Below are 25,415 nucleotides of genomic sequence, written 5' to 3'. Positions count from 1 at the left end.
CCTGAGGACATTTTTGCATTTATCTTCAGATAGAGTGGGAGGGAGAGAGGGGGGAAGAGAAAGAGAGAAACATAGACATGAGAGAGACACATTGACTGATTGCCACCCACATGACCCCAACAGGGGCCGGGGACAAACTACAACTGAGGTACGTGCCCTTAGCACAGTGGTTCTCAACCTTCCTAATGCCCCGACCCTTTAATACAGTTCTTCATGTTGTGGTGACCCCTAATCATAAAATTATTTTTGTTGCTACTTCATAACTGTAATTTTGCTACTGTTATGTCTTAGGTGACCCCTGTGAAAGGGTTGTTCAACCCCCAAAGGGGTCGCAACCCACAGGTTGAGAACTGCTGCTTAGCGGGAACCAAACCCGGGACTCTCTGGTCTGCGGGCCGATGCTCTAACCACTGAACAACTGGCCAGGGCTTCAGCAAGGTTTTAAAGGTAAACCACAAAGCTGAACAACATGTGGGGAACGTGACTCTGTAAGGAAGAGTGCAGGGAGATCACCTTGTGTCACCTCTGCGGGAAGGGATGTCTCCTGGCCTGCAGGCTTTCACTGGGGGCCACGGGCAGGTGGGCACGGTCCACCCTCACCGTGAGCAAGACTCCACAGAGACACTCTCCCCTTTTTCTGTTTTTGGACAACAAATGGCAGGACACTGAAGGCGAACCCAGAACATGGAAAAGATGCTGACTGGAAATTCCAGAACCTGGAAGTTGAGAGAAGAAGGGCCCGGATTTGCCTCGACTGGATGGTGAGGTTCAGACGACCATGTCCCGTGGAGCTTATTTTTCCTTAAGAATGTTGTTGCCACCCAGAGCCACACCGTTACAGGAAACAACTAATGATCATCTCACAGAGAGAGCAAATGCTCTCTCAAAGCAATGACTCATCCCACCTCGGAAGGGATCATGCCACCCGGTACCGCCGCTGGAGGGAGCTGCACCGTGGTGGCATGGGGACACGTCCCACCAGCGTGCAGGAGCGGCCTTACATTAACACGGGCTCGGGACAGGATAATGGTTAAAAACCCAGGGATGCAGGGGGGATACAGAGATGTGTATGGGGGGGACCCTTAGAAGCCATGTGATGTAGAGCAATTTGTTAAAGCTCTATAAATCTCACTGTATTCATCTTGAAAGTATACCTAGTAATACCATCTCATAGGGTAGTAGTGAGGTTTGAAAAAGAAAATACCCACAAAGCAACTTAGCAGAGTAATTGGCACAAAGGAGACTCTTAATAAATGGCTGGGTAGACGGAGCAAAGTGGTCGGAAAGCCGGCGCCCTGGGGGCTTCGGGCGACTCCTGCTCGGTCCCTCCCAGATATAGCAGGTGCCTCAGTTCCAGCTTTTCCAGGCTGAGGATGATGTGCCTCGTTCTGGAGGCCTGATGCTCAGATAATTGCTACTTAGAGTCGTGGATCATAATCCCAGCCCGAACTCCCTGCCAGGTCTGAGTTAAGAATCCAGGAGGTGGGCAGTGGGGTAGAGCCACTGTAGCTTGGCTCTCCAAAGGTGTTCTCGCAATCATAGTCCCTTTGGTAACAATAAAACAAGGGTCCCAGACTCAGGCACACATGCTCTTTGTCCTAGGTGCCAGAACGCCTAGGCTCTGCCAAGCCAAGAAGGAAAACTTTCAGAAAGAGACCCTCTGTGGAAAAATCTCTGCTTCTAGCATTTGAACTCTGAGGCAATTGCCAGGAGCCACGGACTGATTTAAAGACCTAGGCCAGGTTACTGCGTGCGGAGCGAAGGGCAGGACTGTGAGGGAGGAGTAGTGCATCAGCTCTAGGGCGACTGAAAACTCCAAATGAGTTAAAGCAGCAGGAACCAGGAAGCTCAAGGACTTACACTGCAGTTGACAACCACTCACTCACGCACTGGATGGTTTTTAGCATATCTTAAATTGTATGGTAACATAGTCAGACTTACATGAATCCAAATCAAATGATAGGGATAGACTTGCTTCCTTTTCCCTCACACCTCTGCCAGGTTAATCCTTTGTCTGCTTCCCATCCCCCCCACACCCAATTTCATAAACTGTTAAGATTATGGAAGGGTCTGAAGCCACCCCACCCGCAAGGGGCCGTGCTGTGACCCTCCTTCGGCCACATGTGTGACAGCTGAGCTTTCCAAATCATTCACACACACACACACACACACACACACACATACACACACACAGCAAAACACATTTCTGAATTACAGTCACACGGCAGATGTATTTCTAAGGCAAATCATGGCAAGCAGCAGCTAATCACCCCTTCCTAATGCCCCGTCCGGACTGGAAGGTGTTCTAACACGTAACTCAGCGAGCTTTGCAGGCAAGCTAAATGACATTCTGGACCTAGTCATCCGTGGGCAAAAATCAGACAGAAAGTTAGTAAGAACCATTCATTGCAAGCCAAAAGCAAAGCATCCTCACTTACTCAAGTCTCCATTTTCCAGTACGTCATTTTATTCCTAATTACAAAAGAAAAAAAAAAGACAGCCTACTCTCACAGAACATGGTGTAACAAAAAGAACTTAGGTTCTGGAGTCATATAAACCTGGTTTCAAATCTTGATACCACTACTGAATACACGTTACTCTCCCTCTTGGCCCAGTTTCTCTATTTGTAAAAAGGAAGATGATAAGATCCATGCTGAAGGGTGAATGTGGGAATTTATGGAAATAATGCATGTGAAAGAGTCAGTCCGGCTGGTGTGGCTCAGTGGTTGAGCATCGACCCATGCACCAAGGTCGCCGGTTCGATTCCTGGTCAGCACACGTGCCCAGGTTGTGGGCCCGATCCCCAGTGGGGGCAGGCAGGAGGCGGCCAATTGATGTTCTCATTGATGTTTCTCTCTCTCTCTCCCTCTCATTTCCTCTCTCTGTAAAATCAGTAAAGAAAAAAAAATTAAAAAAAAAAAGAAAGGGTGGAACATGATGCCTGCATAGGTACTCGATAACAACAGATCCTTCCATCCCTGGAAAACCGAGGGCTCCAAGGAGCGCTGCCTGGAGCACAGCACGGGGCCACACGCACTCCCAACCTCCCGCGGGTCCCTGCACGGTGGGACGCAGGTCCCCACAGGCTGCCTCCTGTCTGCTGCGTCCCACTCTGAGCGGAAAGACTCAAAGATGTGATAACCACAAGGCCTCTCGCATGCAGAGGAGACCAGACAGACCAGGACACGCCAGTTCTCCCAAAGGTGTGTGAACACCTTTATCCTACAAGGGCAGGTGACAAGACAGGAAGCTCCAGATTCAAGGGCGACCCTCCCCGCTGACCATTGGCAGGAGAGGGGACGGGAGTCAGCCCTGCTTGCAGGACGGTGTCTATAGGAAAGTCTTTGGCTGGGAAGTCTATGCTCACTGCGAAGCTCAACTTGGAAAGACATACTTATTTACATGTGTGGGCCCAAGAATTTAAGATGTTGACTTTTATCTGGTAATACAAGGCCATGCGAGGTGAGATGGTGCCTCTAAAAAATACTGTTTCTGCAGAATCTTTTTGTGAACCACTAGAAGTCACAGGGACTACCCACGTCACACCTCCCACATACCCAGGGATTTCACTGAGCTTGACGATTTTTCTTGTCCAGAGTCTACCTCCTAAACGTCAGCACAGGGCAAACAGCAATGGATTAGGAATCAGGACTGAGTTCCAGTTCCATTTCTGTTCCTTACGAGTTGCGTATCCCTGATCAGTCACTTCACCTCTGTTGCTTACCCCCTTCTGTGAAATGAGGGGCGAGGACAGGGTGTGGGCTTGAGAACCACCGGCCATGCTGGTCTTCACTGAACAGCCACGGGAGCCGGGGAACCTTCACCGTAACCAGCACCTGTGCTTCTGAAACTCATGGCAGTTGGGGGTCCCCGGGTAAGATCTCTCGAGGACACCTCCAATGGGACAGCGTCAGATCCTAAAAGCTCGCCTTCTGGTGAAAGTGCTGCTTCAGCTGTACATCAGTTCAGAGTCGATGTAGACACCGAATCCTTCTCTCCCCTTTGTTTTTCCTAACCAAAGATGTTGACCCATTTTCTTCTCCCTCAAAGCTAACCATCCAAGGCTAAAATACAACATCCTGTCCAACCGCCACTCTCAAACTTGCCAAATAAATTTCAGCGTCCTTGACTCTCGGGTCACTGCCTGTCCAAGAGATCTTGTGGCTGTTTCCTCTGTGGCTTGCCAACGAAAAGCACTTTTCTCCCCTAGCGCGACAATGAGGGCTTCAGTTCGGTTCCAAAGCCCCGTGTCTCTTCTACTTCCTGCAGCCGCTGAGATTTCTCTAGAAATCTCTCATCCACATATTTGCCCTGGTTTACTTAGCAAGTTGGAGCTGGAAGGGTCACTGCGTCAGATTCGGTACCAGATGGGGTATAAAAATAAAACTAGCCAGAGCTGGCGGAGAATGACAGAGGAGATAAAATACTGGTGAAGTGAGCGGCCTCTTAAAGGGGAAGTCACCCACACCTTCTGAGGGATCCAGTCATCTAGGTCCTGATGGGCAGGTCATGCCCTCAAACAGAGCAATAAGGACATGTATTATCTCCCATGCAAGCAAAGGTGTTCAGTTTACAGCAGTGGTCTTGACTCACAGACGCATCTTCTCTACTTTTGGTATTAAAGTACCCTTTCCTTTTGGAAGTGGTGCTAACGCTTAATTTTACGACTCTACTTGATGAAAAATGATACCTAAACCATATGGTGGTTCCCCCACCCTTGTTTTGTTTTGATTTCAATTTGAACTTTTATTGACCCCATGTGGCTCAGAATCTCCTAGGAAAAACTGACGTTGACCCTCAACAGAGATACATGGTCTACCGCAGCCCAAGTACCTGAGGGGGAGACCCCATCAGAACCACGGACAACTGCACCCAAGCGTTTTCACTGATCATTTCCAGTGGAGCCTCTCCAAGGGAAAGTGTTTTGTACTTGAGTCCCTTCCAAAGTAGTGATTTTTTATTTTTTTTTAGTACACTGACTTTTTTCAAAGACAGCCCCAAGGATCTTGCTTGTCTGTTTTTGGAGGCGGTGGGGAGAGAGTGATGTCCTCCTCGCAGAAGTGGAGATGGAAACACCCGTGGGCACGTGTGTTTTCTTGGGTGGAGCCTGTCTGCATGCTCTGTGCATCCCAGCTCGCTGCCTTCACGTGCTGTTACTGCACACTTCCCGCTGAGATTTCCTCAGATTTTAATGCATTTGACTGGTGACCTGGAAAAATGATCTTTTTTTTGTTTTATTTTGTTTTGAATCCTCATCCGAGGACATTTTTCCATTTTTTGTACAGACAGAGTGGGAGGGAGAGAGAGGAAGAGAGAGAGAGGGAAACATCGATGTGAAAGGGACACATCGAGTGGCTGCCACCCGCACGACCAACCAGGGCCGGGGACAAACTGCAACCGAGGTACACGCCCTTAGCGGGAACTGAACCCGGGTCTCTCCTGATCGCAGGAGGACGCTCTAACCGCTGAGCCAAAACGGCCAGGGCGAAAAATGATCTTTTTAAGAGTCACCTTTCTGGAGTTCCCAATCTGTTCAATAGCTGTTAGAGTATTTCTTTTTTTTTTTACTCCTCACCTGAGGATATTTTTCCTTTTTTTTAGATAGAGTGGAAGGGAAGAAGAGAGAAACATCCATGAGAGAGACACACATCTATTGGTTGCCTCCTGCACAACCCCAACCAGGGCCAGGGATCAAACGTACAACCCAGGTAGGAGCCCTTGACCGGGAATCGTACCTGAGACCCACTGGTCCAAGGGCTGGCGCTCAAACCACTGAGCACACCGCCCAGGGCTGTTAGAGCAGTTCTGATGGGAGAGTGTGGGCAGGGGGTTGGATCTCATGCTTCAGCAGCTCTGAAAAGGGAGTAACATTTATACCCAAGGAAATGGACTTGGCCGGGATTCTCTGTTCCCTTTGCTATTTCTGCAGATATTAAAAAATAAATTCGCCCACCCCTGATGCTCAGCCAGACTTCTCTTCTGGCTGGTCCAGTCACACACACAGGGTCTCCTTGCCTGAAAACAGCAGATGAGCCCGGGTAGGAAACAACAGAATGAACATAGTGACCTGGAACCAAAGAGAGAAGGGCTCCTTTTTGAATGAGGACAACTGTGTTCAAGCTCCGGCTTGCTTACCCAAAGACACTCCAGTGAGGACGTCAAGGGAGCCTGGTTCCTGCTCTCTCATAGCCCCAGCAGGCTCATTCTGCAGAAAAGGTGTTACTGTATTCAGTCTCCTTGCGGTGTTTCTGTTTAGGTATCTGCTTGTAATTGTCAAGTTTGATGCTAAGTTTTTAAACTGACAGTTACTAATTTATATATATATAAATTTATATATAATTTTATATGTATTTCAATTTTCATCCGAGGATACTTTTTCAAATATCTTCAGAAAGAGTGGGAGGAGGGAGAGAGAGAAACATCAATGTGAGAGGGACACATCGACTGGTCACTTCCCACACGACCCCGACCAGGGCCAGGGTCAAAATGCAACCGAGGTACGTGCCCTTAACCGGAATCAAACCCGTGACTCTTTGGTCCAAGGGCCAACGCTCTAACCGCTAAGCCAAACCGGCCAGGGCCAGTTGCTAATACTTTAAAAGAACTTTGGGGAAGAGTGACTCTAAATCATTATGCCCTTCCCCAAGGCTGGGTTCACGTATGGCTACAAGGAGTTTGTTTCTCTCTCTCTCTCTCTCAGTCAAAATACACGTATTGAATGTGTAAGTATCGAGCAGTGACCATGGCCCTGCAGGCACGCAGGTAAGAGTCAGGCGCAGTACTTAAGGGGCCCATCATTTGGGCCTCATGCCCACCCAAATAGAGACAAGCTCTGCCGATGTAGCTCAGTGGACTGAGCGTCGTCCTGTGGACTGGGAGGTTCCGGTTCGATTCCGGTCAAGGCACATGCCCGGGTTGTGGGCTCGATCCCCAGTAGGGGGCGTGCAGGAGGCAGCTGATAGATGTTTTTCTCTCACATCAATGTTTCTATCTCTCTCTCCCTTTCTCTCTCTCTAAAAATCATGGGGAAAAAAATACCTTAAAAAAAAGAATGGCAACAAGTGCGAGGTGCAGCTGCGGGCGAGGCTGAGGGAAGAAGGCCTGATTCAAGTTTGGGCATCAGGAAATCTTCAGAGCGATGGTGGTGTTTGTCTTTAAAATACAAAATGGACACCGAAAGAATTCTATCACCAGAAAGGAGACACTGACTACCTCCAAGATGCACAACCACCTAGGGCTTTGAGAAAAGCCTAAGGATTCAAATGAGGATCCGGAACTTGAGTAGCAGTGTCGGTCCTGCCAACAATGTACGTCCCTCAGCAGTCCCCCCTCGAGTGCTCTGTAACGTCAGGGTGCCTCGAAATGGAAGATGGAAGTATTGTTATAAAGCCCATTCAAATAAACCTTCTGGCTGAAAAAGTCACCTCTTTCCCATTTGTTGAAATAAGAGAGTCATAATATTTATTTCATCAGGGGAGTGTGAAGCTTAGTTGGGATTAATTTACTTCATTACTCCTTCTAGGGCACTTAAAAATTTATATAATCCCATATGTGGTTTGCAAGGACAGACCTCATGAGGATCTGATGAGAAACGGTATGAATATTTCATCAAGTTTTTTCATCATTCTTTCAAGTATAAGCACCCCCACTCTAGCTCGCCCGGTCCCTCAGCACAGGCACCTGGGGACCCTGAGCGCTTCCCTGGGGTAGGCTCAGCCAGTCCAGTCTGGACGCTGCTGCCCACTCGTCACCACGGGGCCTCCCTCTGTGCAGGGCCCTCGTCCTGGCCCTCCCTGCCCTCTGACCCACGACACGCAGACAGCGCCTACTGTTTACATGTTTATCTATGTCCCCTAGTTGATTGTGAACAACTGCAGGGCATCAACCTACTCATATTTTGAATCTGTTACAAGCATCTTACATAGTAACTAGCAGAGAAGAGGTGATTAAATAAAGGGTTGTCAAATGAATGTGTACACAAACCTATGCTCATGTTACAAGGCAAACACCAAGCGTATCTTCTGAACATGTGACCTGCCCTCCTGTCTTCTTGTGCTGTTCGCCCTCACCCAGCATCCCCCTTTCCTTTCTTAGTTTCCTGGTCTGATCTGCCTCAGCAGCGGTTTCCAGCCTGGGCTACACAGTAAAACCCCCTCGAAGCGCTTCGCAAGTGAAAGTCACACGGACGCCCGGTCTCACCAGTGGGAGCTTTGATTTAAGGTGTCAGGGCGGGGCCCTGCTTTGGTATTTTGTAAATGTTCCTGTGATGGGTCTGCAGTGCATCCAGGCTTTGGAAACGCTGATGTAAAGTGATACACAAACCCTGGCTGGTTTGGCTCAGCGGTTAGAGTGTTGGCATGTGGACCAGAGAGTCTTGGGTTCGGTTCCTACTAAGGGCACCGATCTCGGTTGCAGTTTGTCCCCGGCCCCGGCTGGGGTTGTGTGGGAGGCAACTAGTTGATGTGTCTCTCTCGCATTGATGTTTCTCTCTCTCTCTCTCTCCCCCTTTGTATCTGAAAATAAATGCAAAAGTCCTAGTGTGAGGATAAAAATAAATTAATTAATTAATAAAGTGATACTCAAGTCCCACCTTTCTCTGAAAAGATGAATGTGCCCTGATGAGTTGACCTTCCTCTGGATTCAAAGCAGTTGTTGTTCTAACCACTTATTAGGTAACAAATTAGGTGGCAGTACCTCAATATTGTTCGTTAACCCCTGCACTTGGTTTTGATTATTCCTGAGTGTGCACGTGTGCGAGTGTGCATACGATCCCGCAATCTCTCACACCAGGGGAAACTGGAAGGTAGGAGCTGTCTTCAACTTCTTTGTATGCCCAGGCCATGCACATGGTGAACCAAATCACACTTTTAGTTATTTAACAAAGCTAAGCCACCAAAAACAACAACAACAACAAACCTGGTAGTGGCCATTTTAATTAAACTCTAAGGACATGTCTTTAGTAAGAATAACAATGTTGCAAAAAGGGTGAGGCATGATGGAAGCAGAGGACGAAAAGAGCAACTAAAAGTCAAATGGGAAAAAAAGCTAAATTGGTCCAAAAGAAAATGTTCCCCAGCTTCTTAAGAGAGTTTTTACAAACAATGAAACAGAATAAACAAGAGAATTAGCTTGGCTTGTGCCCTGATAAGGAGATTTCCCCTTGGTTGTATACTTTTACAATGTTTCCAGGGTGTAAAGAAAATAATCAGCCAGGGAGGACTCCTTCCCTTGGACTATACAATTCACCCCTTGGGTTAATCTGCTCGCAGATCTGCTCAGCTTGACCTGATCCCTTCCAGCCCCATGATCTCAGACTAAACCTCACATTCAAGAGCCCTGGCTAGGGCTCAATGTCACAGAAATGGGATAAAACATAACCTTCTTTCCGTAACCTTGATCCCTTGGTGTAGTGGCCTCTGCTTGCGCATTGAGAGAGAAAAAACAAAGCTCTACCTGGTGTCTTCCCCTTGTGGCTGGCGTTCCACAGTCTGCCTATGGAATGACTGAGGCATGTCCTCCTACTAAGTGACAGTATAAGAATTCTTTGGGACAATTACCTTAAAGGCACACATCCCAGGAAAGGATTATCTTCACATGGTTTCTCTACTTGGTCATGAAGCAGGAGCACAGGACAGGCTCAAGGAATCACTATGCACACCCTCTGGTGAGGCGAGACCAGGGCATCGGATAGAGACCTGTGTACTATATCAAAATGTATCCTAGTAATCAGGTCATACATTTAACAACTGGTCCCAAAAGGCACAGGCATTTCTATAGATTAATTAAACATACGCTCTTTTGCCTGGGTTGGCCACTTTAACTCGGGTTGTATTTTACTTTAATTTCTCATTATTGTTCACAACATGATTCTGAACTCTGCTCTTGATTGATTGGTAACGATAGTAACAAGTTGTCCTTTACAGATTGAGATAACACCACTGACCCATCGACTGGGATATGTGCTGACAGACTGTCACTCATCCATCTGCCCTTTGCTCCGGGTTCTTCTTGTGACCAGTGGCCTGCATTTGACCTTATGAACCAAGAACGAACAGCCTCCAAAATGTCCCAGTCACCAAAGAGACACAAAATAATAGCATTTGTCCTACTAGCCACTTCCTGTTGACACTAACAAAATAGAGATGACTGGCTAATTTAATCAAACAAATGAAAAAGAAAAATGTGGCACCAACTTCTTTGTTTACGAATAACACTAATTGGAATTAGTAAAACTAGAATCTGGGAGCCTGGAACCCATGATGCCATATATAGCAGAGTGAATCACAAAAATCAGTGTGTCATCTAAAATCTAAAACGGAGATAAACTACACGTTTTCAAGAAGTGGGGTTAAGGATCCACGAAAATGACCAAATCAACACTGAGTCACACAGATTCTGCTTCTTCGGGTGAGATTCCAGGAAACAGTGCTTGACAGTCCTTAACGATACGCCCGAAAACTGCAAGCAGGGTTTACTTAACAAAATTTACAACCTAGGGTACCAACCGAAGGTCGTCAGGTTCGACAGGAATATTTTTGGATAAGTTCCACTGAAAAGAAAGGTAACGGATTCAGCACCCAGGATACCTGAATCGTCGGGAAAAGGCTATTACTGAGGTCATGAGCACGCCGGGGCCTGACAACTCGAGAATGTTCCCCTAAACAAAAACAAGCCGCTCCATCTTCTCAGAACATGGCTGACCCAGTCATCGGGCTGGAATGTTATTTACATAGGCCTGAGCGAACCAGAGGCATCCTCTGGTCTGTAACCAAGGGCACTCGCAAAGTCATGTCTGGAACAGGCCAAGGCTCATGTCTGTTTCCATGATTCTGGGCTCCTTGAGAAAGAGCCAGTTTACCCACTGCAGGTAAAGGGCCACAACCCCCTTCCCGCCACCCCCTCTGGAAAGGACCACCAGCATAACATGTCATGACTCTTTAATTAATAACTTGAATTTGTTACATATTTAGCAAAACGGGTGAATCTGGGTCTGCCCCGTCCAACAAATCAGAATAATCTCCCTGCCTTCCTTCTCCTCCTGTATGCAGGGGAGGTTGTGATAGAACCTGGTCCACACAGAGGATAAAGCTGCAGTCAGACATCAGGAAAAATAAATGTCCTAATTAGGAGACTTCGTACCAAAGAGGTCAGACTGTGGTGGTCCTTTTTTGGTGGTGGAGGGAAGATGAAGAAAGGGGTAGAAATGAACCCTTCTCGGTGAAAGGGTGAAATTCTCATTTGAAGCCAGGACGGAAACCATAAATAGGGAGCTCTGAGAAGGTCAGCGTCTTTCTGGAGGTCTCTCTAGCATCATCTAGCACTTCAAACTACTGGCTATGCGTCAGTGCGAAAGTCTCCAGGATCTGAGGAATCATTTATTCACTTGGCAAGGTCCGTTTGGTCTAAGGCTTTCAAAGCACACTCATTTCAAGAAAAAGCACCATCACCATTTAATTTGTACAAGAATTATCTAGTGCTTGACAAACAGGGTGATCATTCACCCTTCACAGACAGAGAATGTGAGATCCGTAGAGGTGTGTACCTTGGTCACTTACAAGCAAGCTCCTGGCCAGTATCAGGAAGCAGGCTAACTCTCTTTGGGTCTATTCTGAACGGTGTTTTCCTCTGTGTGGCTGTCTTCCCACTTCATTTTACCTGCTGCTGGGGCAGCGGGGCTGCTGCTTTGTTTTCCCTACCCCGTCAGTGTCGGGCCAGGACAGACAACGTGGCCTGACAGTCGCAGAACAATGTCAAAGCACTCACCTGTCTTCTCTCTGAACCAAGGTTCTGGAAAATCAGCCGCGTGGTCACACTGTGGCTCCAGGAGTTGCCTAGTGCAGCGGTCACACAGCTGGACCCAGAAGTGCCTGAAACGAAGCAGGGCACTATGATCACGGGGCCTTTCTCGTGCTGGTTTCACAGGGACCGTCACTACTTGTTGCTTAGGGTACTCAGTTCACGACTGCAGGAGTGGATGAATTAGAGAGGGAGCGGGGTTAGGAATATGAGACTAAAAATAAGAGCCAGCCCTGGCCGGTTTGGCTCAGCGGTTGGAGCATCGGCCTGTGGTCCAGAGAGACCCGGGTTCAGTTCCCACTAAGGGCACGTGCCTTGGTTGCAGTTTGTCCCTGGACCTGGTTGGTGGTGTGGGTGGCAGCCACTTGATATGTCCCTTTCACGTCGATGTTTCTCTCTCTCTCTCTTCCTCTCTCTCCTTCCCACTGTATCTGAACAAAAAAATGGAAAAATGTCCTCGGGTGAGAATAAAAAATAAATAAATAAAAATAAGAGCCAGCACGAGTCTCCTTCAGCCCCCTGGAAAGTGACCACTACTGGGCTAGAAGGTAACAGAGCATACATCAAGAAGAGGTCGTGCTGCAAGGCAGTTTGGAACCACTGCTAATAATAAATCAGGTCACTCAACATCCATGGTAGAAAGGCAAAATGCTACTATATAGAAATAAAAGCCAGTTTTGAAACAGTCTTAGTTTGAACTGTAAGACTTTTAGCTTGAAAGAATTTAACTCAGTTTTCCTTATCAAAACAGAAATGATAGCACATACATATAAATTCCTTTGCCGTTCTTAACCCCCCCGCCTCGTGTGCACGCGCACACACGTGTGCACCCCTCCCCCGGAAGAGGAATCTAGAAGATCTCACCATTTCATATCTCTGTATTAGACATCCTTTTCCCAAGAGAAACATTCTCCTACCATCTAAGACTATTCTCAAAGGAGAGGATCTGAAGTAAACTCCGAGTCTCTGTGCTCCCCACACTGTACTTCGCTATGATCTCACACCTCCAGAGCTTCGCTGGTGCCTCCTGACGTCACGGGAGGAGAGCTGTCCGCTCGCCTCCGCCCTCCTCCTGACAGGCAGGGGCCAGCCCTGAGAGCCAGCTTGGCTGTCACACCTAGGGCTCCTCCAAACTCCTGTGCCCACTACGGGCCTGGGCCACGGGAGGCGTGCTAGTCGTGGGGAGGCACACAGTCCTCTGGGCCTGCAGATAAAAGACTAACTCCTGACCGTACCTGGTCACCTGCACCTGTATCCCTCTCTGGCCCCATCGATCCACGCTCTCTCACTGCATGGTCTCCTGTAACGTCTGAGCCGCCCTGCCCTCTGTCAGCAGTTAACAAGGCTTCCCCCTCCTCTGACCTCCGGTAGTCAGGCCTCTTCTTAGTGGGTGGACTTCAGGGAGCTGGCCGTGACCAAAATGCTTCCTGATACCCGAGTGCCTTCAGTGGCTAGGAAATAAATTAATGATACAGAGGCCAAGTGTTTGCATTGTAACATGTAGAAATTCTTTACTACCACAAAAAAAGATGTACACTCTCCATTTTTCTTTAAACAAATCTCAGTCTCTCTCAGTTTTTCCTTTCTTCATAGAGACATGCTAACAGAGAAATGTCTCCTGGGAGGGCATGAGCAACTGATTTGTCTTTTTTTTTTTTTTTTTTGCATTTTTATAAAACAGCTTTATTGAAGTAATTCGCACATCGTACAATCCACCCATTTAAAGTGCAATGGTTTTTACTATAAGCAGAGTTGTTCAACCGCCGCTGTCATCAACGTTAGAACATTTCCTCACCCCACAAAGAAGCCCCATACCCCTTACCATCGCCTCCAGCCCTTCTTTCCTGCCCCCAGCCCCAGGCAACCATTAATCTACCGTTGGTTAATCTTCAGTGTTAGGAGAGGGTGGCCAGGAGTGGAGACTGTGAATTAGAGAATTCACCCAGAATCTCAAGGGGGAAGCCCCTGTTCAGCTCCAGTTGTTATCATGTGCCAGTATGAGTTCATAGTTAGCCACATCTTTTGATATTTAAAAGAGAAGCCAAAAATCAACATTCTGAGTATAATCTCCTGATGTTTAAATGTTGCTTTAATGATTTAATTTTTAAACACACAATAAGCAAGTGTATGGGCCGGATATGACGCACCCCCCAAGCCTGCAATGTCTGCTGCACGCGAGCGTTTCTAAGCTTTGCCTCAGCCGCTGACTTGCCTCCGCACCTGTGCTCTGTTTCAACAGGAACTGTAAGTCCGGCGCAGTGAGCGTCAGCCTCACGCACCCGATGTCTTCACATAGAGCTCCCATTTCCCCAGAGAGATTCAGTCCTCTTTCTTTGTCCCTGTCTTTGGCCTTCCATGTAACCTGCTTTGAAACTTGAGTTCCATTTTTAAATTTCTCAATTTTAAATTGAATTCAAAATTAAATTTCTCATGCTCCTCACATCCAATAAATTGTCAAGTCCCACTGGTTTGACTGTCATATCGCACCTGCACCCCTCCCTGCCCGAGACCAGACCCACACTGGCCCGTGCCCGGCATGAGCGCTGGGACTCCCCTGATCTCCATGCTGCTGGCATTCTCCCTCCGGAAAGCCCGCCCGGTCAACCCCCTGAGCACACAGCTGTGCACACTGCCCTGCCATGTACCACCAGACTGCTCAAAAAGCCCAGTGGCCCCCAGGTGCCTTCAAAGAGCGCCAAACCCCCAGCACTGGCATTCAAGGCTGCTCCAGCCTATGCCCAGGCTGCCTGTCCACACCTCTTCATTCTGCTCTGGTGTATCGCTTCTTCTCCACGGCCCCGCCACACCTGCAAGGCCTCTAGGCCCACAGGTTGTCTTCAATACCACCGCCTGCACACCTCTTCTCTGGCCATCACAGGACTAACGCTTGCCACCTCTCAACCCCATAATGCTTTCACTCGCTCGTGTTACTGCCACTTTCTGTCCTGTGGTATATTATTTGTGTCCTTTACGTCTCATCCCTAACATATATTTCAAGAGGGCCAACTCCATGTCTGATTTATGCTGGTACGCTCGAAACACTTAACACGAGGTCTGAGACGCAGAGGATGCTTAATAAATACTGGTTCGATAAACAGTTAACAGGTTATTCTTACTAAACACTGAACCATGTCATACACTTGTTTTGGCAGTAGATCCAGATTCTTAATTCTATCTTGCTTAAGCTGAAATTAATAGGTTTACCTTTCTCAAGCAAACTCGAGAAGCGTGTTGCTCAGATGCCTAAGTGATTAGCGTGACGTAAGGCGGACCTCTTCAGGCTCCAGGGAAAGGCTGCGCGTGAATCATTAGAAAATGCTAATTAGGCCCTGGCCGGTTTGGCTCAGCGGTTGGAGCGTTGGCCTGCGGTACAGAGAGACCCAGGTTCGGTTCCCGCTAAGGGCACGTACCTCGGTTGCAGTTTGTCCCCGGCCCTGGTTGGTTGTGCGGGTGGCAGCCACTCGATGTGTCCCTTTCACGTCGATGTTTCTCTCTCTCTCTTCCTCTCCCTCCCACTCTATCTGAACAAAAAATGAAAAAATGTCCTCGGGTGAGGATAAAAAAAAAAAAGAAAATGCTAATCAGTTAAGCACTCAAACATTTTTCTTGGTAAGAAAACTAAAAGCGTCCCAGATCTAGATGTTTTCAGAAATGAGAGCCACGCTGGGCCAGTAGCCATGATTTAAAGAATCCCATGCTCCCAAACAGTACTGAAGAGTCCCATGTACTTGGCTGTCCTCCGGACAGGTAAGCTCAGTGCCCACTAAGGGCCATGAGCGCCAGTGCCCACGGAGACGTTTCCAGGGGAAGCTCTGAGGAGGCAGCCTGAGGAGATACATTTTTAGGAGGGCTCACAAACAGAGCTACCCACCAGTGCAACAACAGCGAGGCCTTGAAAGTGAATGGTAATAAAAGGCAATATTTTTCAAGTACTCTCTGCTAAGCACTGGGTAAGCCCTTTATACGGGGAGCCCTTTCTATCTTGTTTGAGCTTTATATCTTAGTTCCATCTTTTTACATCCTCACAACCGCTGTGTGAGATAGCTAATATCCTCCCTGTTGACAGACTTGGTCTATGAGATACTGGTCACTATCCCGAGGTCACATGGTTGGGCAATGACAGAGCCAGCGTTGGAAACCGGGCTGACAGAATCTTAACCTCCTCTCTAATTAGCTTTCTCCAGGCTCGTTACGTCCAATAGCCTGCTACTCTGCCAGCTGGCAGGGCCCCCAGGAAGGCCTGAGGGGCCCCAAGGCCCATCGCGGGGAAGACACCCATGGGATGTGTTGTGGGCATCTTATCACTCACCTCAGCTCGGCGTCACCGCACACGTGGCCGCCTCTCTCCAGCATGCACACGGGAACCCAGGGCCAGGGTTCCAGAAAGCCGTGCAGCCCTGGCGTGGCAGGTGTTTCCCCTTGCTCAGCTGGCCCACAGCTGGCTTCATGCAAATCAGGGGGCCTAACACTGACCCTCTCTGACTGAAGGCTTAACAATCTGATCAGGATTAGAAAGTTATTTCACTTAATAGGGTCTTAAATATGGGAAAACAATTGAAGGGTGGTTATGGGGTGGAGTCCCTTGAGAGAGGATTAGCAGAAAGGGACGTGGGGAAGCTGTCGGTTACTATACATTTGTAACTTTTTTTTTCAACTGGAAAACTCAGTGGTCTTGTGTCTTTTGACTTTCAAGCATTCCTGTGTGAGGGCTAGTATAAATAAATGATAGGTATTGCCGCTCAGGGGGAATTTAAGGCAGAAGGAATCTGCTTACTGGCTTTTCAGAAAAGGTGGTTTCCTGCCCAATGACCTATTTGGTCAGGAAATAGATAAGTGAATTTTCTATGCTCACTTTAAGCGGAAGTTCTAAAAATTGGGGCGCTCTCCCCCTCTCCTTTTTGATGACTGTGGTGTTTAGACCTGCCAAGGCAATATGACATTATTGTACTGGATTTGGTTTATTTCAACACAAATTTTTTAAAAAATCAAATCAACTGGGTTTTAAAAATATTTTCATTACTGGGGAATTTTCATTGTCACAGGATTCAGCCTATAGAAGTATCTGAATAAACTACGTAGAGAAATCTAACTGATTTACTGTGAAGTCAGGTCTCTCTAAAAAAGGACTGTGGGAACATTCATTCCCTACTCTCTCAGAGACTCTTTTAGGTAAGTCAAAGCATGTTCTCTTTCTGTATTTGCTTACCCATCTGTAAAATGTGAATAATAATTATTGCCTCCGGGCAACCAAAGATTCTTGGTGACCCTTAGATGAAGGTACTCGGTGTGTATAAATGACAGAAACAATAATGATCAAACACTGTAGATGAAATCTGGGAGGAAAAGAAGTTTAATCATCATCTTCTACTTTGTTTATTCTGCTAATAATGAGGCAAGCTAGTAACGCTCAGTAATGAAGTGGTTAAAACAACAGGATTTGGATTCTGGAATCTCTTTCACAACTACGCACTATCTTTTGGATTCAATTCCCCACTCCTTTGCAGTGGGTGGAGGTTATGAAGACAAATTTCTCACCAGGCAGGGGGCTTTTTCTCTGCTGTGTACACACAGGGTGTGGAGTCTTGTGCAATTGGACTGGAGGAGGATAATCAGGTTGCTATGCAGCCTTGATTTCCAAAAAGGTAGTGGGCCTCCGGTACCAACCCGTGTCAGTATTTAGAAGAGGCCTGTTGGGAGCCTTCAATGAGGAAGCGTCTCTGAAAGCATTTCAATTTATGACTCCTGTGGCTAAGCATTTCTAGGAGGTCAAACTGAATCTCCGGTACATAACATAAAAGTGTCTGCTACGTAGCAAAAGGGTCAACTTTAAAAGAATAGGTTTTTCCACGTTGAAATAAATTAACGTGTAAACAAGGCAGCGACTCCCAGAATAGGAACACGGGGGAAGGAAAAGTTCACGGCCTACCAGGGGTGGATATTCTGGGCGTGTGGTCCCTCCTAGCCCTTCAGATGAAAGGCAACTTACTGAGACTAGAAAGAGGAAATTTAAAAAAAATAAAAGAAAAATATTTTGAGGACTGAAAGGGAAGGGGATGGTATGTCACCATTGGAACTGACATTCTCTTGCTTATCTCTTGCCTTCATGCTCTGAAGCATGTTCCACAGAGCGCACGGCAGCAGCCGGCCACTGCCGGCAGGAGGCAGGACCCTGCGTTCTGCTGACTTAGACGGGGCTTCTCGTGAGACCAGGTGGGAGGAGATTGAGGGAACAATGCACCGCAGAGCAGGCCTTGCAATAACCAGTTTTTTACCTCTCTGAGCCTTGGTGTCCTCCTCATCCATGACAAGAAACAGTTGTTCAACATGATCCCAAAAGTTCCTGCCTGTACTAAGAACGCTGAATCTATGGTATTTTGATGACAAGACATTAGCTCCTTGTTCTGGAACTCCCTTTATCCAGGAAGTTTGAGGATGCTCTACTCCAGCCATTTTCAACCTTTTTCATCACTTGGCACACATAAACTTTTTACAAAACTTGTGCAGCACACCAAAAAAACAAAACACCTTTTTGCCAATATAACCAAAAAAATAAGTATAATTTTGATTGATTTACCAAAAAAAAAAAAAAAAAGTAATTACCTACCCTTTTTTGCTCCAAAGAGACTTTTAAAAAACATCAGGTGCCTAGGCTTGTACGTAAGGAGTTTTGGTACTAAGAATTAACCAATCAGAGGCAACCAATAAGATACAACTCTATTATATGACCTATATAATTATGGTTCATGACAGAGCATTCACACCAGATGGCTACTGTTATGTTGGCTGTTGTCATTTTTTTTTATTTGGCAGTTATGGGAAAAGAAGTCAGTGCCCCTGACTAAATGGTCAGGTTCTGCATGTTTGTAAATTCCTGTGGCACATCAGTTGAACACCGCTGCTCTGCTCCTGGGCTATCTTTGAATGGCTATGAACCTACCCAGCAACCGTTTAAGCCTGAAGTGAGTGTGGACGTGTAGTTCTTTTCCTGGGAGAGATTTCTCTCCAGATGAGGCTGTTTCTTAGTCTGCCCTACCTACTAAAACCTTATGATGGGTAAACATTTGCTGGCCAGTGGCCAAGTCCCAGCAAACACTACTTCATAATAACGGGGCTTAAAGATGGGAGTCTGAGGGAGAAAGAGAGATTAAAAGGGGATTATCATCCATTACATTCAGTTTCCCCTGTTTAAAACCAGGCCCATGGAAGCTGCTGAGCTTCAGCATATGTTTTTGGTTGGGTTACATTTGAACTGGGAAGTGACTGAGAACCTTGGTTAGCCCCAATAGAAAGATGAGGTAGGAAAATATTTAGACCTGCATTTTCCTAAATTTCCCAGAGTAGCCTAGGTTACCTCTGATGGTGGATCATCAGCTCTTGTTCTATTCGATGCAGAAAGGCAGAATTTCAGCAACCAACGTTAAAGAGGGTGAATGGGGTATAAAAAAAGGAGGAGGATTGCCTAGCACAGGCTATTTCTAGAAGAAGCATTCAAGATGACCTACAAGCTCCGTGAGGCCACATGGCAAAAGTAACACATGGGCTTGGACATCTCTCCTCTAGCAAAATTAATTTCCTTGGGGGCTTGTGGTTCACTAACTGAACCTGTGAACCAGCTGTATTTAGTGTGCACTCTACTTCTTTGGGCCTCTAAAATTGACAATGGTCTGTAGGTCAAGTTCCAACGGAAGTGATATTTCTGACCTAACTCTATAAATAGAGCACTGGAAAAACCCATCAGCTGCAAATGGCCCAGGGACCACACGCTATCTATTAAGCAAGTAACCACAGTCTGTGCTGCCATTTTAGATGAGAGAGACAAAAAAATCTTTTGTTATTTATAATCTTCAGAAATTTGAGATTCTCAAAACACTTTAAAGCTATTCGTCTTCTTTCAGATTTACAAATAAGGCACAAAACCGTATCACGACAGCCTCCATATCATCTGCTCACTGAGGCAGGCATTCGGGCTGGTGAAGAATCAGCCCCTTCACTTCGGTCAAGTGGAGGATTTCATTCCCAGTGTCACTTGGCTAGAGGTGAAAGAGGGGGGTGCAGTCCAGAGTCTACTTACACAACACACCCAGGCTGATCCAAGGGTCAATAAACTCGTTCCTGAAGAAGGTAGGAAATGTGAAGACATGAAAAGGTGGGGCCATCAGAACTCTTGGAATGCAAGAGTCAGGGGTGGATCATCTTCCACTGAAGAAGGCAGAAACAGAGTGAGCTCAGCACTAGGATGAAGCCTGGTGTGTACCAGCACAAACCACCGAAACTACTCGGTTGGCTTTTGTGGGGGGAAAAAAATACTTTAACTTTCCCAGAGTCTTAGAGTGGTTCATCATTCAACCAGGACACTTCTGAAAATGAAATTGGGGCATTTTAATAATTATTTTGGGGTAACAGGTAAATCAGGACTGTCCTGGGCAAATCAAGACATATGATCACCTACAGAGATATGTTCAAAAACAGCATGAGGATGCTCACCCTACCAAAAAAAAAAGCTCAGTCTAGAATCCTCCTCGTTTACTGGCCAAAAGTCCCCTAGGAGATGCTGCACAGGACTTCTCTGCTGTGTCTGCAGTGAGAATCACGAACACCTCCAAAGACAGCTAGGAAAACAATAGGCTTGGACTAGGGTGTGTGAATAGAAAGAAGCAATTTCCTCCCCATCTGGCTCAGCTTCCAACATTCCCCAGGAGGCCATGCCTCTGAATCTTTTTTTCTAATAATACAACTTTCCTCCTGCTACCTTCTATTTAAGGGGGAAAATCCTGAATGGTGACCTATAGCTAGGTCTCCTGACCCTTTGAAAAGAACTCTTTAATTAAAAACAAATTCACTCACTAGAGAAAACACATACTATCCTTAAGTAAATACTAGCAAAAGAAAACAAAAACCCAACCATTAACAGGAACCTGCGACCTTTTATTTTTTAATGTAGGCTTCACTGAATATCAGCCAGGAAGATGCTTATGTGAAACAGGTTTCCTTCCACAGCAGCATGTGCCATCTGCTCACGGTGCAGGAGAGATCCCTCCAGTCCTGCCCGCCAGCCACCACGGTGGGAGCTTTGCTTCCCCCTCCCGTTGGAGACCGAGGCGGCTGCATTCTGATATGGTCATCGCACTTTCTGACCATTGATTTTTTTTTTTTTCAAAGTAATTTTTTTTTCTGGCTGAAGCAGACCAAATACTTATTCTGTTAAGTATCTTATTCTGATTTTAAGTTGTTTACTATCTTGGCTGTTGGGGAAAAAGTCATGCTCAGATGTGTGCATTCAGCCAACTGCCTTTGGAGAGCGCTGGGAAGAGTAAAAAGTGGCATAACTCTTATCAGTTTTAAACTATAGTAAAGGAATGCCCTGGCTGGTCTGGCTCAGCGGTTGGAGTGTTGGCCTGCAGACCAGAGAGACCCGGGTTCAGTTCCCGCTAAGGGTGCCGTACCTTGGTTGTAGTTTGTCCCTGGCCCCGGTTGGGGTTGTGTGGGTGGCAACCAGTCGATGTGTCTCTCTCACATTGATGTTTCTCTCTCTCTCTTCCTCCCTCTCTTAAAAAAAAAAAAGAAGAGAAAAAAACTATAATGAAGGAATATTTGGTAGCTTTCCATAGCCACAGAACCAGTCTGCGCAATAAGGCGGGCAGGTGCTGGCCCAGTGGACCGAAGCACAAAGGCCACACTAACAGTCATGGGATTTGCCTTTGGGAAATCAGCCCCGGGCAAACCCAGGACCAGAGACAGGGTCCTTCCCACGGTCGCGATTGATGCAGAGCTGCGCCCAGGGACATCAGCTTTGGCTTCAGACTGGCCCTGGATCACTGGTTCTGCAAGTAATAGGTACAGAAGGGAAAAAGAAATGTGGTTTTTGTTTGTTTAAGTGATTTGGGAGAGAGAGGAGAGAGAACGAAACATTCATTTGAGAAATAAACATGGACCAGCTGCCTCCCATACACACCCCTACCAGGTATTGAACCCATAGCCTGTCGGTGGATGTTCCAATCAACTGAGCCACCCAGCCAGGTGGAATACTGATGTTTACCAGGAAATTTGTTCCTGAAAAAAACAAAAACATTTCTGTGAAAACATCAGTGGCTTCCAATATCATCAATGCAAAAAGACATTTTAACTAAATGCAACGTCTAATCCTAGACTGGACCCTGGATCAAAAACCAAAAACAAAGCCCCCCAAATCGCCCAAAGGACATTATGGGGACACCTGGCAAAGCCTGGACGTGGCTGGTACATGGACATCAGTGTCCCATCCGCGTGAATTCCTGGGCGAGATCGCTGTACTGCGGTTATGTAAGGGAAGTTCTTGCTCTTTGGAGACAAATGCTTACGTATTTGAGGATGAAGGGCCATGATGTCTACAACTGATTCTCAAACGATTCAGCAAAGATAATAATAGTAAATTAATATTATAAAAATAAATTAATAACAATAATGTGAGAGAAATCAAACAAATGTGGCAAAATGCTAACAATCTAGGTGAAAGGTATATGGGAGTTCATTGAACTTCCACTGGAACTTTTATGCAATTTTAAACTCTGTTTCAAAAGCAGTACCTTGGCCTACCCTAAGAAATGATGGGGCCTCTGATACAAAATCAGGACACGGGACTGGCTCTGGGGAAATTCCTAGGGCATTGGTTCCCCTGTGTCTTTACACACCAGAGTCACCTGGTTTACTTTAAAAAATGCAGAAACCTTGTCCCTGTCCCACTAATGCATCAGACTCTCTGAGGGGTGAGGCCCAGGAGTCTGCTCTACCCTACATACCCCAAAGCATGAAGAAAATCATGCATTAGGCATTTGCTCTTTTGCTTGCAGCTGTAGACTCTCAGACCCTGCGGACGGCGGGGTACTGTCACAGGCACATCTGCGTTAGACAATCTTCACCGTTACCGTGCGATGCGGTCCTGCATCCTTTTCATCGTGGAAGGCACCCGTGTGGTGAAGGCCCTTTGGGCCAGCTGTTAAGACTGCTTTCTGGCCCTGGCCAGTTTGGCTCAGCGGTTAGAGCATCAGCCTGCAATCCAGAGAGACTCTGGTTCGGTTCCCGCTAAGGCCATGTACCGCAGTTGCAGTTTGTCCCTGGCCCTGGTTGGGTTGTGTGGGTGGCAGCCACTCGATGTGTCCCTTTCACATCGATGTTTCTCTCTCTCTTCCTCTCTCTCCCTCCTACTCTATCTGAAGATAAAATGGAAAAATGTCCTCGGTTGAGGATAAATTAAAAAAAGACTCCTTTCTGATGACTTTATCCCCTACCCTCCCTCAAGGGGAAGAGAGGAGAGATAAATGCTCTTTAAAAATGCCATAACTCATCTGGTTGGAGTTGTTCTTAGAGGAACCACTCAAAACCCTAATTCACAGAGTGGAGGAGGGGCAGCTGACAGCCTGCGGCATGAAACAGGACAGGGCTGGTGATGGGGCCCAGGTCCCCAGTCAGGCAGAGACCCTCATTAAGGTCCCTCAGTCAGGATCTGCGACCTGCATTTCTTCTAGACGCCATAGCTCAGCTCTCGGAGTTCCCGCTTCCCTTTGTTTCTTTAGTGACAACAGGGACAAAGTGTGTAAGTGAAGGAGAAAAGAGAATAAAGTGGACAGAGGATAAAAGCCTCGAGGGGCTTTGAAAATCCCAGAGTACTTAAGTGCACCTGACGAATTCAACTTTCAGGACGTGAATACGTTCTGCTTCCCTGCAGCCCGCAGCGCTGGTATGATCCGCATTCCGGTTCGCAGACCGAGCAGACCGAGCAGGCCGTGACACCCGGAACCCACCTGGTCACAAGCAGAGCTGGGGCCTGAGCCCCGCCTCCAGCGGCTTTCTGCCCTCCCAGCTGCCTCCCTCTCGGCATCAGAGCTCACATCACTGTGGAGAATGCTTTTAATTATCACCTTGCCCAGAGCGCAAAGATTTATGGTTATGCTCTCCCCCGGCTCCATCTCAGGCACCCCTTTGGGAAGTAGAATGTTCATGATAGGAATCAGGATATTCGGGGTGTGGGAGGGAGTGGAATGCTGGCATCAGGTACGTTTGCTGCCCCTGAAGGCTCTGAGCAGGGGGCAGGGATGGGGTAAGAAGCAGGCTGCGGAATAATTCAGTGAGGCGATCCCACTGTCCTCAGCACCCTAAGTTGCCAAAGGTTCTTTGAGTTTATTTTCCCAGACTGGTGAATTCAGCTTGGCTGCTGAGCTTCTTCGGTTCAGCGTGTTTCCCTGAGTTCTGGAGCAAAGAGAAACTGAGTCCAGGCTAAGAGAAGCCTCTGCCCTTCTTCCTTTTGGGGATGTCACACGCGCATGGCCATACACCACGAGGGATGTCCCCATGGCCACCGCGCCAACATAAAGCACACAGCGAATTAGAGGCCCAGAGGAAGGGAGCACTCCGTTTCGGACGGGAACTCACGGTGGCGCCCGGTCACCAGCTGCGCAGTCTGAGCAGCGTGCGGATGGCCAGGGAGCAGGGATGACTTTCACTTCCCCAGTATTCCTTCGCAAGGCAGCCTCAGGGCCGGAGAGGGAAATGGCGAACAGAATACGCTGATGCTAGCAGGGTTATTTTAATTGGGGGAACTGGTTGGCTGGCAGCAGGCGGCCAGTGCACATCTGTGAAACATGAGTTCTTAAGCAAAGCCATTTCCTTCTTCCTTGAAGGCCACTGTTTATCTAGAAATGGGACAGGGCGATGTGCTTACTGGAAATGATTAGATTCAGCAAAGTGATCAAGGCCACCAACTTGGTGGAGTTTGTCCCACCTCTCAGATATCAGGTGACGTAAGAGGCTACATACAGCTGAGAATGCCGAGGTAACATTTTGGGATATGAGTAAGTTCCAGGTAGTGGGCTTAGTTCCTTACATACATTAGCTCTATGATGGAGGCACCCTCATCATACCGATTTTCCAGGGAAGGAGGCTGAGCTACAGAGAGAATAAGTGACGGTCGAAGGTCACCCAGTAAGTGGCAGAGCAAGGATTTGAACCCAGCTGTCGGTTTAGTCGCTTCTTTCGTTGTTTCTTTCAGTCGTTTAGAAAGAATTAGAAGAAGGACCAGTCAGCTCTTTCTCTGGGAGGAAAAACTCATGGAGCCCCTCACCCCATTCTCCAGATCCTCATTCCTTTTCCTTATTCCATCGTAATATTCAGTTTCTTATTCTGAGTCACCTGTGCCTGTCTAGGAAAGCATACTTGACTAATGTTCTCTCTCTGATGTTGGGAAACTCTTCGTCATAGGATATTGATAGAAATTGATACCAAAGAAAAATAAATCAGGTTCTGTAGATTTCCAACTGAAAACATGTACAATAGCCTTCATTGCCAAAATCGTGACTGGCTTTCCCTCTATGGCTCTCATCTCCACATGGTTCACCTTCTTTGCCAGAAGTACACGGTTATTTACCTTGTTTATGTTTTAGGGTGTTTCTATATTTGATGACATTTCTAAGTAGAATTTCTATGTTAATCATCATTACAACCCCACTGATGATTACATTGTTTCTTGCATCAATGTGAATGACACAATGAAAAATAAGCGGAAGGTACATGGGCTAGAGTCCGAGGAGCCCCACAGGAAGCTGGGAGGCCGTGTTCTCATCTGTAATGTGTTTGTGGGATGCGAAGGG

General features: G+C 47.1%; 1 protein-coding gene across 1 annotated transcript in view; it reads right to left on the bottom strand.

Annotated features, from left to right (window-relative positions):
• RAD51B (RAD51 paralog B) overlaps nt 1–25,415 on the bottom strand; it is a 547,382-nt gene that overhangs the window by 39,458 nt on the left and 482,509 nt on the right. Inside the window, exon 9 of the mRNA XM_036267364.1 lies at nt 11,764–11,867. Coding sequence (XP_036123257.1) covers nt 11,764–11,867 — 104 coding nt within the window. The remainder of the gene's footprint in view (nt 1–11,763; nt 11,868–25,415) is intronic.

The sequence above is a fragment of the Molossus molossus genome, unplaced genomic scaffold (assembly GCF_014108415.1).
Source record: "Molossus molossus isolate mMolMol1 unplaced genomic scaffold, mMolMol1.p scaffold_m16_p_1, whole genome shotgun sequence".
Taxonomy (NCBI): Eukaryota; Metazoa; Chordata; class Mammalia; order Chiroptera; family Molossidae; genus Molossus; species Molossus molossus.
The sequence above is the reverse complement of the archived record's forward strand: the minus strand, read 5'-3'. Positions and strand labels throughout refer to the sequence as shown.